We start from the raw sequence: 16,785 nt of genomic DNA on the forward strand, positions 1-16,785 counted from the left end.
TTCTGTGGCAGTGGACGACAAACCAGGCCCAGGCCCAGGCCCAGGGTTTGCCCCTGCAGCTGCTGTCTTGGGACCATTCCTACGTAGCTAGCGGTCTCCCCTGTTGCTGGAGCCTTCCAAAGCCCGGGGAAGCGGGGACACCTGCCCAAAGCAGGCCTCAGGCATGGACAACTCCCCGCCCCAGGAACTACCTAACCCCCAGTCTGACAGCTTTTATGAAAGACATGAGCCGTGGTCCATTTAAAAATCATTTTTTTATTAACATCATCTTCCCATTTAGCCAAGTGTCTGTCATGTATAAGGAATGTCGGTAAATATTCCATTTGAAGCTTCTTTGTACATATTTCCATCGATAAATAAACTCTGAATTCACATAAAAAAGTTAAACTTAAATAACTCATATTTCCTTCTCTTGTAACAGGCATATATTGGTAAAATATAAATATTCTTGGACTCAGGCTTTGTTCTAAGTGAGGAGAACAGTAACTCTTCACAGGGTACAATTATCGACAATAAACCAAGAGACTGCCAGCTGGTGTCCCAGCGTGGACTGGTGCTGAGGTGGGAAACAGAAATTCACATTTGGTTCTGGGCCACGGTGGGGCGAGCAGAGGACAGACAGCTGTTTTCTTTACAGCTCGGGTAACAACAACCTGTTCTGCCACTGGATCTGAACTTGGGACATGTTCTTCTATATTTGCTGATTAACTCCATGATCATTTCACTTAGACTCAGATGTCAACTAACCAGATATGGCACATAATCCATCGTGAAGGACGTGTGTGGTTCAGAGACTGCCACGGAGCTGGCGGAGCAGCGGAGGAACGCGAGGCGCGGGCGGTGGTTCGGGCTGGGTGGTTAGCTCACTGCGGTCAGTGGGACCTTCCCTGGGGCCTTGGGGCGGCCGAGTCATCCCTGGGGACACAGGATGACCCGGGGCCCAGGCAGGGCGTCCTCGGCCTGCGCGGCAGGCGAGGCAGGTGCCCGCTCAGAGCACGCGGGGGATGATGGTGAAGGGCACGGCGGGGCTGCTGGCCTCCAGCTCCAGGGCCGTCAGGAAGCACTCGGTGGCCGCGGCGTCGTTGCCCTGGGCTTGGAGGACCTCGCCCAGCCCGTTCCACACCTCGTGGGCCGTCGAGTTCACCTGCACCGCGTCCCGGAGGATCTTCTCGGCCAGACTGTAGCGGCCCAGCTGGTGAAGGATCAGCGCCTGCCGGAGGTGGAGACAGACAGACAGACAGACAGACAGTCAGAGGGGCTCGGGACGCTCTGGGCACCCTGAGGTGGGAGCGTCTCTGCTCGGCTGCCACTGCTTCTCGAGGGCCCGCGCTCAGTTCAGCTCAAGACAGTTGCTCGGTCCGCAAGGAACTGTGGGCATTTAGCTGCCTTTCACAAAAATGGCAGTTTCACATGGTTCATCTGAAAGCCAACAACCAGGAATAAACCAACTGGGGAGTCACTGTCTGCGCTGGGCCAGGGTGCTGAGGCTGTCCCAGCTGCCACCAGCCTGACGGAAGGGTAGTGTCACCTTTTGGGTTTTAACCTAAGGAAATGTCACTGGAGGCGCTGCTCCCAGGGTGGTCATGACACACTCCTTAAAGCTGCTCGCAGCTCTTGCCCTAACCGAGCCCCTGGGCTCCTCGTCCCCAGCTTGCCCCAGCGGCCCTGCACTGCTCTGGCTGCACACAATCTGTCAGGGAGTGTGGGTGTTGGCCCCCAAATATCCGTTCGCCCCACATCTCCCAACTGCCCCTCCACGCGCAGAGCGTTCGCACACTTCCGCCCAAGGGCCGCCCTCTTCCACGCTCCGTCTCTCCGCTGAGGGGAGAGACCCTGGGTCAGACCAGCCTCTTGGCTGTTACGCGTCGCACAGCAACGAGCACCTTTGTCCTTTTAGATCAGGGGATTTCAAGTCTTTTTAACAGTTCTGGAAAAATTTGGCACAATGAAACCTCACTGAGGAAACACACATAGATTTGTGTATAAACAGACACGGCTGCACTGCTCCAGGTGCAGGGCAAAGGGCAGGGAGCCCCGTGTCCCTCAGGGCTCCTCACAGTGGCCCTTGATGGCCATGTGAAGATTATCCCTTTGGGGAAAATTTCTCCAAAGTGGCCGTTATTGGGTAGAAGGTCGGACTCTCCCTAGTTTTCGCCGCCCGGGCTTTAGTGGTGCCTACTCCCTTCAGCAGGCTCCTCTGCGCTAATGTCACCAACGCAATGTGCTGTACCTTGTTGAAATCTACAGACACCGAGGTTTGCTTTCCCGTGCCTCTTACAGAGCCTTCTATAAGACTGATACTCACCCATAGCGTCATTTTCTAGCCCTTGACATTTCCCGCCCAGTACTGGGGATTGAACCAGGGCCGCATGCATGCTGGGCAAGCTCTGGAGTTATACCCCCAGTCCTTTTTTAAAGTTTTATTTTGGCTTCAAACTTGGTGATCCTGTGTCCTCAGCCTCCCCAGGAGCTGGGATTACAGGCGGGTACAACCAATGCCTTTCCTTTGATTTTTGAGTTTTCTAGAAACCAAGGTTTTGAGTATTTTAAAGTAAATGTATTGATGATTGATGACTTTTGGGGGTCACTTCAAAGCTTAGAAAGTTATCCTTCCAAACACCTGACACATGACCAGTCTGCATGGCGATTTGTGCTGTTTGGGTCATTGCTGCCAAGCTCCGGCAGGAGAGATGCCTTTCCGCCCTGTGCTGGGCCAGGCCAGCCGCTCCTGCCCTCCGCGCTCCCCACCCCCACCCAGCACCCCCGCAGGACTGCCTTTGCCATCCAGTGAGTTGCAACAGGAAATGGGGCCTTCTGATGCTTTCCAACGTAGAACACGTCAGCACCACGCTGTTTTAAAGCCTGTCACTCTGAACCATGTTCGAGGAGGATTCGAGTCCTTCCTCTCCGCTTTCTGCTTTCATTACTTCCTGACTATCTGTCCCGCACCATTCCAGACAAGTGCTCAAATTCCCTTGTTCATTCCGTTTGGAAGCCAGATTGTTCTTGTCTGGAATCTCTAAGTGTGTGTGGAGAAGCCCGGCACCTTCCCAGTTTAGTCTTCCCACCCAGGAATGTGACACGGCGCTGGTCCTTCCAATGTCAACCTAGACCTCCTGGTAAGTCTGGCACCCCCTCAGGTGGTGCCCGCGAGTCCCCACAGGCAGCCCAGGCTGTCCTCTAGCCTGCACTTCACCAGCACTCTCAGAAGCAGAACTGGCCAGTGCAGAGACATAAACAAGTGCCGGCGAACAGCAGGCCGTGGTCTGAGCCGCAGCCGCCCCACACTGCGTGGGGGCAGGTGGGGCTCTAACACGTGTCACCCATACCCAAGGCCAGCTGGGAGTTTGTGGCCAGTGGGACTCCAGCCAAGGGGACACAGGTCCCACTTGGAGGAGTGAGCCCACAGCTCTGGGAAGGAGAGCCTTTGGGGAGCTGCTCTGGGGAAAGAGGAGCGGAAGAGGAGCTGGGCCTGCAGGGGACCCGTCCCAGTCTGCACAGGGTTCCTCCATCTCGGAGGCTAAGGGAACTGGTGCACAAACAGGGCAGACGCTCAGCTTGGGCTGGGCCTGGTGATAGACCCACACGCAACTGTCCTGACAGCGAACGCCTTCCCAGTGTCGGCGACAAGGTGACACCGTCCTAAATGCATTTGGTTCCCAGGGGTCCCAAAGCCATTTCACATGGGCATGGCTAGGACCCATGTGTGCCGGGGCCCAAGGCTGTTCCCGCTGCCTGGAGAGCCCAGTGGTAGACCCTGGTCTGGACCCCAGGTGCCCAGCCCCCTACTTTGCAGGGAGACTGTGGCTCCAGAGGCTGCCCCGGCTGCAGCTGGCTCCTGCAGAACCCACCTCTCCAAACTCGCAGGGCCTGCCTGGGGCCTCGGTTGGAGTAGCAAATAATCCTGCTCATTGCCCAAGATGGGGGTCTCCCCACCCCGAGGAAACGTGACAACTCAACATCCTCACTCCCCAACCCAAAGGGCAAGCTGACCCAAGGGGACACCACCGGCCCAGGCTCCAGTCAGCTTCCTTCTAGGGGAGGGTGTCAGCCTAGCCCCACCGAGAACATTCCAACGTAGCCCAAGGAGATGGGAGCAGGCGGGGACTTGTACAGTGGAGCTGAGCAGCAGAGAGAAGGGTTGAGATGGGGCCTCACGTTCCTCAAGGGGTTCTGCAGGCTCTTCTGGCAGGAGACCCCCTGCATGCTCCTGGCAAGAGTGACGGGGACTGCAGCATGGCCTCGTGTGAGGCAGAGGTGTCTGCTCGCTTGGCTGCACATGCGCTCCGTTCAGGTCCCCAGGCTCCGCAGCCGTGGGGGCAGACACTGCTGCTTTTGTCCTCTGAGGAGAAACTTCCCTCCCTGTCAGGCACTGTGCTGGCGCCTTACCTGGCTCATCTCCTATCACCTTAGATACAAGGAGACAGTGTTCAGAGGCCCAAGGTCACTGAGTGGCAGGCTGGCCGAGGCCGCCTGTTCTGCCCATCAGATTGCTGCCCTTAGGAAGAGAGCCTGGGAGCTCTGCGGCTCCCTCAAGTCACATCTATGTTGGTTAGGTTTTTGTCACTGTGACCAAAATACCTGACCAGAGCAACTCGGAGGAGAAAAGCTCGTTTTGAGCTCACAGTTTCAGATGTTCAGGCTGATTTCATTATTCTGGGCCCCGAACAAGGCGGAAGCGGGCAGGGGAGAGGACGATCAGCTCATGATAATCAGAAGGCAGAGTGGGAGCAGGAGTCAGGGACAAAATATATAATCCCCGAAGGCGGCCTCCAGGGACCACTTCCTCCAGCCAGGCCCCACCTGCCTGCAGTTGCCACCCAGCAACCCATTCAAATGATTAATCCATCAAACGGATTAACCCTCTGATTAGGTTATGGCTCTCCTAATCTAATCTTTTCACTCCTGCACTAACACAGGAGCTTTTGCGGGACACCTCGGACCCAAACCACAATAGCACCCTGGTGCCCTCAGGCAATAATAACCCAGTTACATCCTGCAACAGCAAATGGGCGTCTGCCAGGCTGTGTCTTCCCTTTCATTTCTCTGACCACTAATGGCCCACTTTATTGCTCCTCACGGCTGGGAAACTGCTCCTCTCCAAGGCACGGCTTTTCTCTGGCTCGGGCCTGCTGCTTGGGAGGATCCTGTGATGCTCACTCTTGGACCAGGGGGGCTCCTTGCCTCTCTCTGGTGGCCCAAAGGCTGGCTGGGATCTTGAAGTTTGAGATGGCTGCAGGTGCCCCAGAAATGGGTGTCCTGTTAGTCAGAAAGCAGGCCAGCAAGGTGTGGAGGCCAGAGGGCACCACTCCCGGCAGCTGGGACAGTCCCTGCCCTGCTGGAGAGGGGCAGAGTCCACCAGCTGGGAGTTTTGTTGGCCACTGAATCTGGGTGCAGGCCATGGTGGGCACTCCAGGGTCTAAGGGCAGGGGCATGTCTAACCATCCCCCAAATTCCTGCCGAGAACCAGTCCAGTGGGCTCATCTGACCATCAGCCTCGGTGCTGGGTCACTGAGCCTCTGTGGCTCTTGGGCCTCCAGAGACCTGGACTGTGTTCCTGAGGGGGAGCCGGCTGCCATTCCTGATGACTGGAGGTTTTCCGAGCAATCTGTTTAGTGGGATTAATTCCCAAAGCTGGAGCCGCTCAGGGAGACAGCATAGAGCTGCTGGGGCAGCCAGCGCAGGCTTGGCAAGGAACGAAAGCCAGCCCTCTTCCCGCTGCCCCAGGAGCAGCTTGGGGATCAGGCAGGGCCACCTCCAGCTGGGGTCTGAGCTGTTGCTTGGAGCCAGTGTTGTCAGAAGGTTGCCAGCAGAGGGCTGGGACCCAGATGTGTCCGAGGCGACATGCCACCCAGGTCCCCTAGCAGCCAGCAGGGCTTCCTTGCCCTGCTCCAGCCCCAAGTTTCTCCATGGGAACGTGGACATCCTTGCCGACCACACAGGCCCTGGCTTCTCTCCTCCAAAGACCAGAGGCCTCCCTGAGGCTGCACTGAACTCCGCTCACTGCCGGTGGGACCCGGCCTCCTCTTGGTTCAGCCAGGCTGGCTGCCAGCTGACGCACTGCTGAGTCCCCCCTGAGCCACCAACGCTGTCAGCTGGCTCTCCCCACTGGAGCGCCAATCCTCTGCCCAAAGCCTGGGCTCCCCATTCCTCCAAGAGCCCAAGCACAGGGCTCCCACCCTGAGGTACCACCTGGCAGGAAGAGTCTGATGACTGACACGTTTCATGACCATGTAACCTGCCACTCACTGCCTCGGTATCAAAACTGGCAAAACCCCACCGGAGATGGCCTAACCATGCTCACCCACCTCACGGAGCTGCTGCTACTGCAGACCACGTTGCACAGACAAGACGCCCTGTCTAAGGGCTGTACGGAGCCAGACTTGAACCCGTGCGGCCCTTGCACCAGGCCCTCCCTCGCCCTCCTGCACAGGGTGCGGAAACAACACCCAGCTCCCAGGCCTGGGGTTTCCGAGCCAGCAGGGGCGGCCCAGAGCTCCCGTTTTTGACCCTTTCATCAGACGCAGTGGAGACAGTGCCCCAAGCTTGTAATTATTCTAAGCAGGTGTTTTGTACAAATAAAATCTTAGTGATACACCAAATTGGAAATAAGGGATTAAATTAAACCTGTTATTTCAATTCAGACAGAATGGACTTGGCTAGCGTCAGGGCAGTGAGCATCTTCCTCAGGGCTGGGTAATTGCTGCGCCGGGACTAAACACCTGGCCACGTGCCGAGGGCGCCGCAGGAGCCCTGTGAGCCCCGGGTGCCAGAGGCAGCAGCAGGAGGCCTGGCCACCCTGAGTCAGAGACCCACAGGGCCATAGCCCCTTTGGGAGATCTTGGACCACCTCATGGTCAGCTGAGTGCTGGCTTTGTCACCGCCCACTGCTTGTCCCTTGAGGGGCACAGGCACAGGGAGATGATGTCCCTGAAAAAGAAGCTCCAGTTAAAGAGGAGTCCTGTGGCTCGGCTCTGGTGGAGTCAGCTGTTGTCTCTGGATGGTTTCTGCTTTGCCCACACACAGGGTTTTGGAAATGAAGTTTTCAGCGCAGGGTGAAGGTGACCTGCTCGCCAGGGCTTTCTGCGCCAGGGCCTGGCTGATGCTGTGGGCTCCACCTGCCACTGCTTCTCCCAGCAGCAGAGAGCTGCCGCCACCGCCACCGCAGGGCCTTGCTTGTGCAGCGAGGCCGCAGCAAGGCCGAGGACGGGGGAGGGAGCTGGAGGTCAGGCGTGGAACTCAGAGCTCTTTTGTCTCGGATTCAGGTCAGGAAGTCCACGGGTACACCACCGCGGGGGCAGAGGCGGGGGCATTTAGGGCCGTGTTGTCATGTGGCTTCTCCAAACACACGAATAGAGCTGGGAGGTCACAGGCACGGACCCTGCCACCCACATGAGCCTCCAGAGTGCACGGGGTTCTCATCCACGTGGGGACCGTTTCACCGACGGCAAGGTATCTTCCTAACTGTCCTGTGAGACAGGTGCTGAGCTGATGGCAGGGCCTCGTCTGTCTCCCGGGGCTTTGCCGTGAGAGCCTGGAGGCAGGGCTGGGTGACCTGGTCACCTCTGGGCCTGACGTGGAGCAGGTGGCTGATAATCAGGGCAGAAAAAATAAGTGAGCAGCCTGAAAACCTAAGCAACAACGACGCCACTCAAATCCGTGCAGGTGGCGTGCGGACGCCCGCCCCGGGCCTGTGCTGCGGCTCCCCATGGCTGGCGTCGGGGAGGTGAGGGTCCTAGGCACTCTTGAGCCAGCGATGGCACAGCTGTGGAGGCCAAGCCTCGCTGGCAGAGGGGCCTTCTCTTCAGAGGGAGAGGAGGACTGAAGGCGGGGTGGTGGGGCAGGGACGTCCGAGTTGGCAGGACAGGTGGAACTAAGGAGGAAGTGGACAGGGCTGAGGAGCAGGTCTGCAGCCGTCCCAGGACGGGACCTGGGCCTGCACAGCCGGGACCCCTTGAGCCCTGCCACAACCCCAAGACCTCTGGACAAAGGTGTCGATGTAGCAGCTCAAGGCACGCCTGCCTCCCCAGCTCTGTCACCCTCCAGGCTGGGGCTGACAGGGCTCTCTGCGGCTGGCTGCTGCGGGTGACCTACGTGTCAGAGGAACCCGCTGCGCCCAGGAGGAAAGAGCCGACGGCGTCTGAGAGCAGAGAGGGCGCTGGGCCGCGGGGCCTGTGCTCTGTGTCTCCAGTGCTTTATCTGCAGGAGGAAGACGACGGCTCACGGGGAGCACAGCACCAGGGTGCTTCTCGCTCTGCTGAGGACATGCGGGGAGAGGGGCCTCCTGTGACGCCGCCTTTTCTCCCTGACACAGGGGGGGCGCTCGGGAACACTGGGGGAGGGACAGAGGGACAGGCCAGTGGGTGGCTGGGATACTGTGGGTAGTGGTAACAGGGGAGGTGGACGTGGCTTCCGCTGGTGCTGTCCGTTAGCGAGCCCTAGCAACTCTGGCCTCGGGTCACCCTTGTCTATACCCCAAGTCAGGCCAGCACACTTGGTCTCCTCTGCTCCCAGGGCGCGAGCGTGGCACGGTGCCTGGGGAAGGTGCTGTTCCGCAGAGCCCAGAGGGCTGCCGTGGCCTCCCTCACAGCCCACACAGCCCGCTGCTCCCCAGGAAAACCCAGAACCCACCCGGGTCTTCTGGTCCGACGCTCTTGTGCTGATGAGAAAACAGAGGGCCAAAGAGGAAAAGAGCCTGGCTCAGGGTCTTGTCCCCACTGGACCCAGGAGGCAGAGCAGCCGGCTGGGGGCAAGCTGCGAGGTCCTGTCTCTGCACACAGGACTCTGACGCTCGGGCACCATCCTGACCTCAGCTGCCTTCTGCTTGTCCCGCCAGGAGCTGTGTGCATGGCGGACTGAGAGCTTTCCAGAAGCCGACTGGCCCCCAAGAGGGTCCATCACTGTGGGACTCGCCCTCACAGAAGCACCTCCTGTCCCTGAGGTCTGGTTTGGGAGTCTGTGTTCCTAGAACACAAGCCTCAGCTGCGAGGTATTTGCATTTTCCTTCCTGGGGACTCTGCAGATCAGAGGGAAGCGAGGCTGGGGCGGGGTAGGGGGTGTTTTCAAGAATATGCTTCTTTCAAATCAGAACATAAATAGCAAACCTGTGCCACTCTGAGAAGACCAACCACAGGACCGACCACAGGACGCGAGGGCTTTGAAGGGATTTCTGGGGAGCAGCCAACACTGCCTCGGGCTGCCTCGGCCTCATTCCTACCCTGTGGCCCTTTCCTCTCTGGAAAGCAAAACAGAGGCCAGAAGTTTTGGGCGTGAGCATTCTGTGGGTGCAGCTGCAAACCCACTCTGCTTTCCAGGGATGCTTTAAGGGGGAACTGGAAACGCCACATGGGGGTACAGTGGGGAGGGACAGCTGGCTCTTCCACCTGGATTCCAACAGCCCCCATGAGCCTGTTCTCTGCTGGGCTGTTTTGGGTTCTGTTTGTTCTGAGAGCTTAGAAATGGCACTGGCTTGCCGGGGGTACACGCGTGTGTCTGGGCCAACGGTGCCAGTCTGGAGCTCTGCCCTTCAGGCCAGGAGCTCCCGGGACCCAGGTCCCAGGTGTGGGGCAGAGGCTGTGCAGGGGTGCTCAAAGCTGCCACTCACCCGCCCCGGAAGAGCACCCTCCCGTCAGGTGGCTCCATCCTCCCCTCAGCAGGTCGCAAGGTCTGAGTAGGGCTGATTTTCTCCTTTGGGTCATTTATAGTTTTGACAAAGCCCCCCCGAAGGCCAACACCAGCCCTTCCCAACCACCTTGTGCCCCAGAGCGCAGGGGCGGCGGCTCCTCCCCAGGCACACCACCTGCTGCAGCCACCACCAGGAGCCTCCAGCCCCTCCGCCCTGCTCAAGGCCCTGGATGGGGACGCAGTGTCCATGAGGCCACTTAACCTTCAGAACCACAAAGGCAGCTCCTGGGCTGCTCAAGGGAGCCTGGGCTGAAGGGCAGTGTAGGAGGCCGCTGCTGGGACAAAGGACAAGAGAGGAAGTGCCAACCAAAGCGGTTGCCAGGTCCTTGTGCCCAAGGTTAGCTTGGATGCAGGAGCCTCTGCAGAAGAGAGGGCCCCAGGCTACATAGCCTTTCCCCGGGAGGGGGATGGACTCACTAAAACCAAATCTCCTGAACCATGTGGCCTCTGTCTCCACTGTGCCCGGCCTCCCTGTTCAAATGTCAGAACCAAAACAGGAGCTCGCTCTGCTTCAAGTCACCTGAAACAAGCGCCCTGAGGCTGTGCTGCCAGTCAGACCTAGGTGGGAACCTGAGGAACCAAAGCAGGGGGCCTGAGGCTGGTGGCCTGGGGCCAGCAGGGGCAGGGCCCTCAGATACTCAAGGTGAATGTGTCTCTCACGGATGACCCCAGATGGTCCTGAGGGGATGCTCGGCCTTGCTCACCGGGGATCTCTGGGGGCTGCAGGAGCCACACTCTTGTGGGGCCTCTTCCAGGTCAAGTGTTTGATTTGAAGAAACGTGCTTTGCGGGGACCAGGCCTTTCCAGCACCAATTCTGAAGGAACAAACTCAGAAGGAAACAACTCAGTTTTTCAAAAACCTCTTAGGTTTCTAAGGCAACAGTCAACCAGTTATGGAAGCAGAAATCCCCAGGGATGGGACAGGTAGTGGGGTCTCTGCCGCCGTTCCCGACGGGTGACCTCTTGCTATTTCCTCCAGGCAGGGAGCCGCCATGCCATCAGTGGGCAGGCTGTATCGTGGCTTAAAACTGTGGAGCCCTAGGGAACCTGGTAATCTAAGCTCCAGTCCGATGTTCTCAGTCTCTGGCGTCACCTGGCGAAGCCCCCTTCCCTTTCTACTGATGGCCCTCTTTAAGGAATCTTCTAGAGCGACTTGCTCTCCCTCCTTCCCACTCCAGGGCTTCCACCCACTCTCCCAACCTCACTGAATTCTGCTGCTTAGCAGGCCCTTCAAAGGAGACCTCAGTGTGGGTTCAGATGAAGGCACCATTAAGCCCCAGGAAGATGTATGACTTTCACTTTTTTTTTAGGCATCTGATTGGCAGAATCTTTTAAAGCTGCTTTCTTCCAGGAAGGTTTGGAATATTCTAGAGGAGCTTATTCTGCAGTGAGCAGCGTGCCAGGGTGACAGGCGGTCGGGGGTGAACACCAGCAGTGAGAATGTGGCGGTCTGGACATAACCCCAAGGGCCTGTCCAGCCTCCACGGCGCCTTGCACAGACGTGCCCTGCACTTCCTCTGGCTTAATTCTTTGAAACTGGGCGCTCAGCACGGGTGCTGATCTATCCATAGGCTGTGGTGGTAGCTGTTAGAGAATAGTCCCTGGGGATAAGAGGGACATTCAGCAGAGGGACCACAGCCAACCTGCCAGCAGCTTCCAAGCCCTGCAGCCTCACTGCCTGCCTCCTGCAGGCAGCATCCGGGTGGCAGGGTAGGGCACGGGAGCTGTCCCAAAAGGGCCAGTATCCTTATTTATAGGGGCAAACAGAGACTCGGAGCGGGGCAAGGGCAGCTGTTCTTCAGTATCTGTGGGAGCTTGGTTCTAAGAATGCTCTGGGACACTCCAAGGCTGGGTGTCAAGTCCCTTATATACAATGGGACTGTCCCACTGTCTAGAGTCCCTTATATACAGTGCTGGCCGTCACCTGGGCACACCCTTCTGTATGTCAGGTATCTCTAGACCACACCTGATATAATGCAAGTGCCGTGTAAATAGTTGTCACACTGCATTACTTAGGAAATAATGACAAGGAAAACTGCCATGTCGTTCTTACCCAGATATTGACCTGTGGATGGCGGCATCTGTGATGTGGGAGCCGCGGCTACTGAGGGCCGACTGTGCTCTGCCAAGATCACAGAAGGGAGCTGTGGAACAGCATCTGGGTACCCGGACTGCCAGGGTGGGGCCCAGCTCACTCTGCTGTGACCAAGGTTTCCAGCTTCCCCTCCTTTCCACAAACAGGCACTGGGTGCTGTGGGTATCAGCACTGCTGTGTGCGGGGGACTCAGTGGCTCAGAGGGGCGGGTTCCCTGCCCTCTCAGAGGACACAGGCTGGGCCAACACCAGAGGGTGTTGCTGTGGGTCTCGCCCACACAGAGGTGCCCTGAGCTGGCAGGGGCTGTCTCTGCTGTGTGCAGTGCCAGCATCTGCCTGTTGGCAGGAGGATAAGAGAGAACATTCCAGAAAAGATAACATGACGCTCCTACCTTCTTCTAAACAAATGGGAGGGCAGGGCTCAGGGCCAAGGCGGCCAGTTCTTGGCCACAAAGCTCTAGAGCAGGGGCTGGCCTCTGCCTCTGCCATGGTCCTCCAGGCCTAATTCTTCTGGAGCAGTCACCTCTTGGTGACCACGCCTGAGTGGTCTGAGGCCACCTCCCCGACGGGATGCTTGGTAACTACTCACACTCCCAATGCAAGGCGACAAGGTGAGGCAGCACTATCACTCCAAGACCCCGGTGACTCGGCACCCTGCGCACCATCTAGAACTCAGTGGCCCTTTGCTCGCCCTTGGGAATTAACGGCATGATGATCTGGCTGCTCAGGAGAAAGAGGGAGAAATGACCGCAGAGGCGCGGGCTGACTTCACCCCACAGCAGGAGTCTGGCTCGCTCTGACTTGGGTGCTTAGACCAGGGGAGGCGTCTGCCTTCGTCTTGGAAAGCCCCACATGGGGCCCTGGCTGCCCTGCCCGGGCCCTGGGAGTGGCACCACTTAGCTGCCCTCAGTCAGAGCGCTGGGGTGCCAGGTGCTGCTGCAGGTGGGGTCCGTGGAGACCAGGCTGCGGGGCGTTGGGAGCCTGGTGCAGCCTGAGGCGCGACCGTCACAAATTCAGGGAACACACACACCAAGGCCCCGACTAATGTGCTGACCTAACAGTGTCAGGCCAGCAAGGTCCCTGCAATGGCAAAGGACTGCGAGCGAGGAGGGACGCCAGGTCCGTGAGGACAGCCCGGGCTGGCGGGGGCGCTGGTGGGCGTTGGAGAAAGGCTTGGGACCCCAGCAAGACGCGGATGCTGGGCATCCTCTCCACCCTGAAACCTGAGACGGTTCTTGGTGACATTCCAGAGGAGTCTGAGCCTCCCGGTCCCCAGCTGCCATTTCAGCCATGTGCTTTGCTCCAGCGCGCATGAGCTGAGGCTGGGCCTGAACGTGGGAGTCGGCTGCCAGCTCTCAGGACAGAAAGTGTGCTTTGGCCCCCGTGCTATGGGACGGGCACACCACAGCGGGTCTCGTGGGTGCTGGCAAGGCGGCTCCTGCTGGTGCTTTTCCATCGGCAGTGACTCCTGCTGACTGCTCTATACTCCCTGCTTGGCTTATTTATTTATTTTATTTACCTTCCCCAATAAGGGAGAACAAGTGGGGTCGCCTGGAAGTCAAGCACTTCCTGTGCCCAAGCTGTGCAGAGTGGAAAGTTGGGTGCTAATTACCCCCAGGCTCCTCCTGCCCTCAGGGGAGGCCACTGGCCCTGGGTATTTGGGAAGGCGGCAGGCCACCCCTGGCTGTGTGAGCCTGAAGCTCTGAGTGATCCTGGCCTGCCTCAGGCCCAGGCCTCCCCTGGGACTCTAGGACCCCTATTGGTACAGTGAGAAGAACAGACCTAGGCAGAGGGCATGGCCGCAGGCCCCGGACGGGGGTGCTGGGTGGGCTCCCCCCGGAGGTTCTCCACGGTCAGAGGAGGATTTACCTGTGACCACTGTGGAGCTGCGCTGGTGGGCTTCCTGGAGTCCCAGGCCTAAGGTCAAGAGTCCTAGCACCCCAGCCCCAGGCCTGTGGTCCAAGGCTGGAGTCCCTTCCCAACGACCTGACAGCCTCTGCTTCAACTGTCCTCTGCTGTGGTGGGAACGGAGGTCAACCCTTTGAGAGGTGCTCTCTCTGCTCAGGGCTGACCATTTGTCACCAACACTGAGAGCAAAAGCCTATCCCGCAGAAGGTGTGCCTTCCCTGGGGCAGGAGGGCAGGCGGGGGAGCTGTCCCCTGGGGCACATCCTTCAGCTCGCTCAGGGACCTACCCTCAGTTGCCAGCCTCCTCCTTCTCAGCCTCCATTCTCCTAATCTAGAAAGCGAGGGGGTAGTGGTACAGCCTCCAGCTGAGAATTCTAGGGCTGGATGTGACCTCTCACTCAACAGAGTGTGTTGGGAGCAACTAACACTCAGCCTGTGTCTGTGGCCCCAGGGCTAGAGCACGGGTCTCAGAGGAGGGTCTGGAGCAACTTGACCTCCAGCAAAGCTGAGTGCGAGCAGGAAAGCAGCCCTGGAGCCAGGCTCCCCACCTCTGGCGGAGGGCGCAGCTCTGCTCAATTCTGCCCGGAGTGCAGCCACACTGCCGTCACCAAGCAGGGCAGTGCCCTCCTTAAGGGTGGGCAGAGGAGTGCAGTAAGACCATGGGCGGGCTAACCGGGAGTGCAGAGGAGGAGCGCTGGGGCCTGGTGGGCTGAGAAAACAGACCCCTGGAGGCTGAGGCAGAGGCCTGGGAGGTCCAAGGGACCCAGTGATAATGCGTCCTTGTTGGCTGAAGTCACTCCAGCCCGGGCCCATTCCTGGTATACTGTAGGCGCTCAACAGATAACCAGGAGGGCGGGTGTCACCTTCTGGCTCCACTCCAGCGAGTCCTCCTGTTCGGCCCAGGTCCTCTACGTGGACGGGGCGGAAACCTTGCCCAGCCTCCAGGTCAACTGACCCCAAGTTGTCTGGGTGGGGCGCCGAGGGAGGGCCAGCAAGGCCCACCTGAAGGCAACCGGGCAACTGAACTTCCGCGGACGATGCCGGTGCACCAGGTGGCCGGATGACAGAGCGCCCCCACAGGCCCTGCTGGGCTGCTCACTGCAGCCCCCAGGGCAGGCGCCTGCTGCAGCTGTGCAGGGACAGTCCCGACAGCCCACCAGAACCGGACCCGGGATGACTCCCTACCTGCCCCGGGGTGCGGTCACGCTGGCCAGCACCTTCCCCATCTCTGCCAGGGTCTGGCAGGAACTATTTTCCACTTTTTAAACAGGAACAAACAGAAATGATAAGATACTTTCCGATGAAGGCAGGACAGGAATTGATAAGCCCTGGAAAAATTTTCCCCCCAAAGAAAACTTTTAACAACACGAGAAGCCACAACCCCAAGTCTGGGCAGGATGAGTGGGCGGTGGCCTCCCTGACCGCGCCCCACTCTTCCCGGCTGCCGCTCGCCACAACGCATGCATTTCTGGCGCAACAGTACTGAAGAAAATTGGAATTTAGGGAGGGGAAAACCCCAAAGGGACGAAAAACAAAACACGACAAAAACCCCCAAACAAACAAACCCAAACAAAAAAATGCCCAGCCAGTTTTCTTGGAAATGGGATATTTCTGTTTTTCTTTCTTTTTTTTTTTTTTCCTCCCCCATTACTGAGGCTGGAACCCAGGGGCGTTTTGCCACTGAGCTCTGTCCCCAGTCTTTTAATTTTTTATGTTGAGATTGCTGAGACTGGCCTTGAGTTTGCATCCTCCTGCCTCAGCGTCCCAAGTTACTGGGACTGCAGGCAACCAGCAGAAATGGGGACGGTCACTCCTGGAATTTTTAAAAGCTTCTTCTCCAGAGCACCTGAAGTCAGGCCCAGGGCTGGAGCAAGGACACGACAAATAGGCTGGGGTCTGTGGGGTCCCAGCGGGGAGTGGCGTGGCCACCACCTGGGAAACCACACGGGGTAGGAGCAGAGACCCTGCCCTGCACTTTCTTCTCCTACACAGTCGAGTTCTGTTCGTCCCCACCTCAGTGTGGAGTGACTCAGCATGGAGGTTAAAGCCGCTTTCTAAAACCCCCACTTAGCTCTGAGGGGAAGGGCGGCGAGCTGTCCCTCACCTGCAGAGCTGAAAGGTTGCTGAGCTAATATGCACCAGTCCCTGCTCTGAGGGCTCCAGTGACAGGGAGCAGGCTGGCCTATTCAGAAGTCAAGTGGCCCTGCAGGAAGCTCCAACACAGGTCCCTGGGGAGCTCAGACAATGGGGCGGGGGCGGGAAACTGGAAAAATAAAGTAACCACAAATATGGCTCCTGTGGTCACGCTCAGGCCGTGGTAGACTTGGGCAAGGTCGGGGTGGGTCTCTCAGTCAGAAGTGCCCTGCTGTGGCACTGCCCGTGCCCTGGGACCCGTCCCCTGTAACCCTCCTGGGCAGCCCCTGTTCTCCCACTTTGCTGAAAGGGGAGCCCTTTTATTCCTAAAGAACAGGAAGGGGCGTGTCACGTCAAATCTAGTGGCTCTGGGGATCTCCTCACTACCCACATGACGCGCACAGAAGAGACTGCAGACCGCCAGCCTCGAGGTAGGCTCCTGCGCTGGGCGGGGGCGAAGGCCTCCGCGTGACCCTTGGGACGTTCACTTCTGTACTACGGAGGTTAAGTGACACGCTGAGGTCACACAAGTCACGGGTGTAGGCGGAGCTAGACTTCAAACGAGGACTTTTCTTGCTCCAAATTGTGCACTTCCCAACCACACCACCCATTCAGTCACCGGCCTGGGCAATTCCAAGACACGTCCCCTCTCGTCTGGAGGGCAGGCGAGCCCCATGAGATCTGTGCTACAACACCCTCTGCCAGGGTAACGAGTCGGGGCCGCTGGTGCTCTGCCCAGGGCCTCTGCTGTCCCCAACCCTCCTTTGCCTCCCTCCTTTGTAATCATCCCCCTACCTGGACCAGTCCAGTGGAGGGCGTGCCAGGAAAATGGCTTCCTAAGAGAAAAGAAGGCCTGGTTTGTGGCGCTTCCTGATTTCCGTGGTGTAACCCTCCCATGGGAGGTCACTGCAGTGGAGCTGTGATGCACTGGCCCCAGCAGGCACTGCGTGTGCCTCCTAGCTGGCAG

The 16,785-nt window shown here is 58.5% G+C and overlaps 1 protein-coding gene across 6 annotated transcripts in view; it reads right to left on the bottom strand.

Moving 5' to 3' along the window:
• Positions 1-235: 235 nt before the first annotated feature.
• Ttc7b (tetratricopeptide repeat domain 7B) overlaps positions 236-16,785 on the bottom strand; it is a 232,194-nt gene continuing 215,644 nt past the window's right edge. For all 6 annotated transcript variants that reach the window (XM_047541992.1, XM_047541994.1, XM_047541995.1 and 3 more), the window contains one exon: positions 236-1,210. In XM_047541992.1, coding sequence (XP_047397948.1) covers positions 989-1,210 — 222 coding nt within the window. In that variant the 3' untranslated portion in view covers positions 236-988. The remainder of the gene's footprint in view (positions 1,211-16,785) is intronic.

The sequence above is a fragment of the Sciurus carolinensis genome, chromosome 2, assembly GCF_902686445.1.
Source record: "Sciurus carolinensis chromosome 2, mSciCar1.2, whole genome shotgun sequence".
NCBI classification, from domain to species: domain Eukaryota; kingdom Metazoa; phylum Chordata; class Mammalia; order Rodentia; family Sciuridae; genus Sciurus; species Sciurus carolinensis.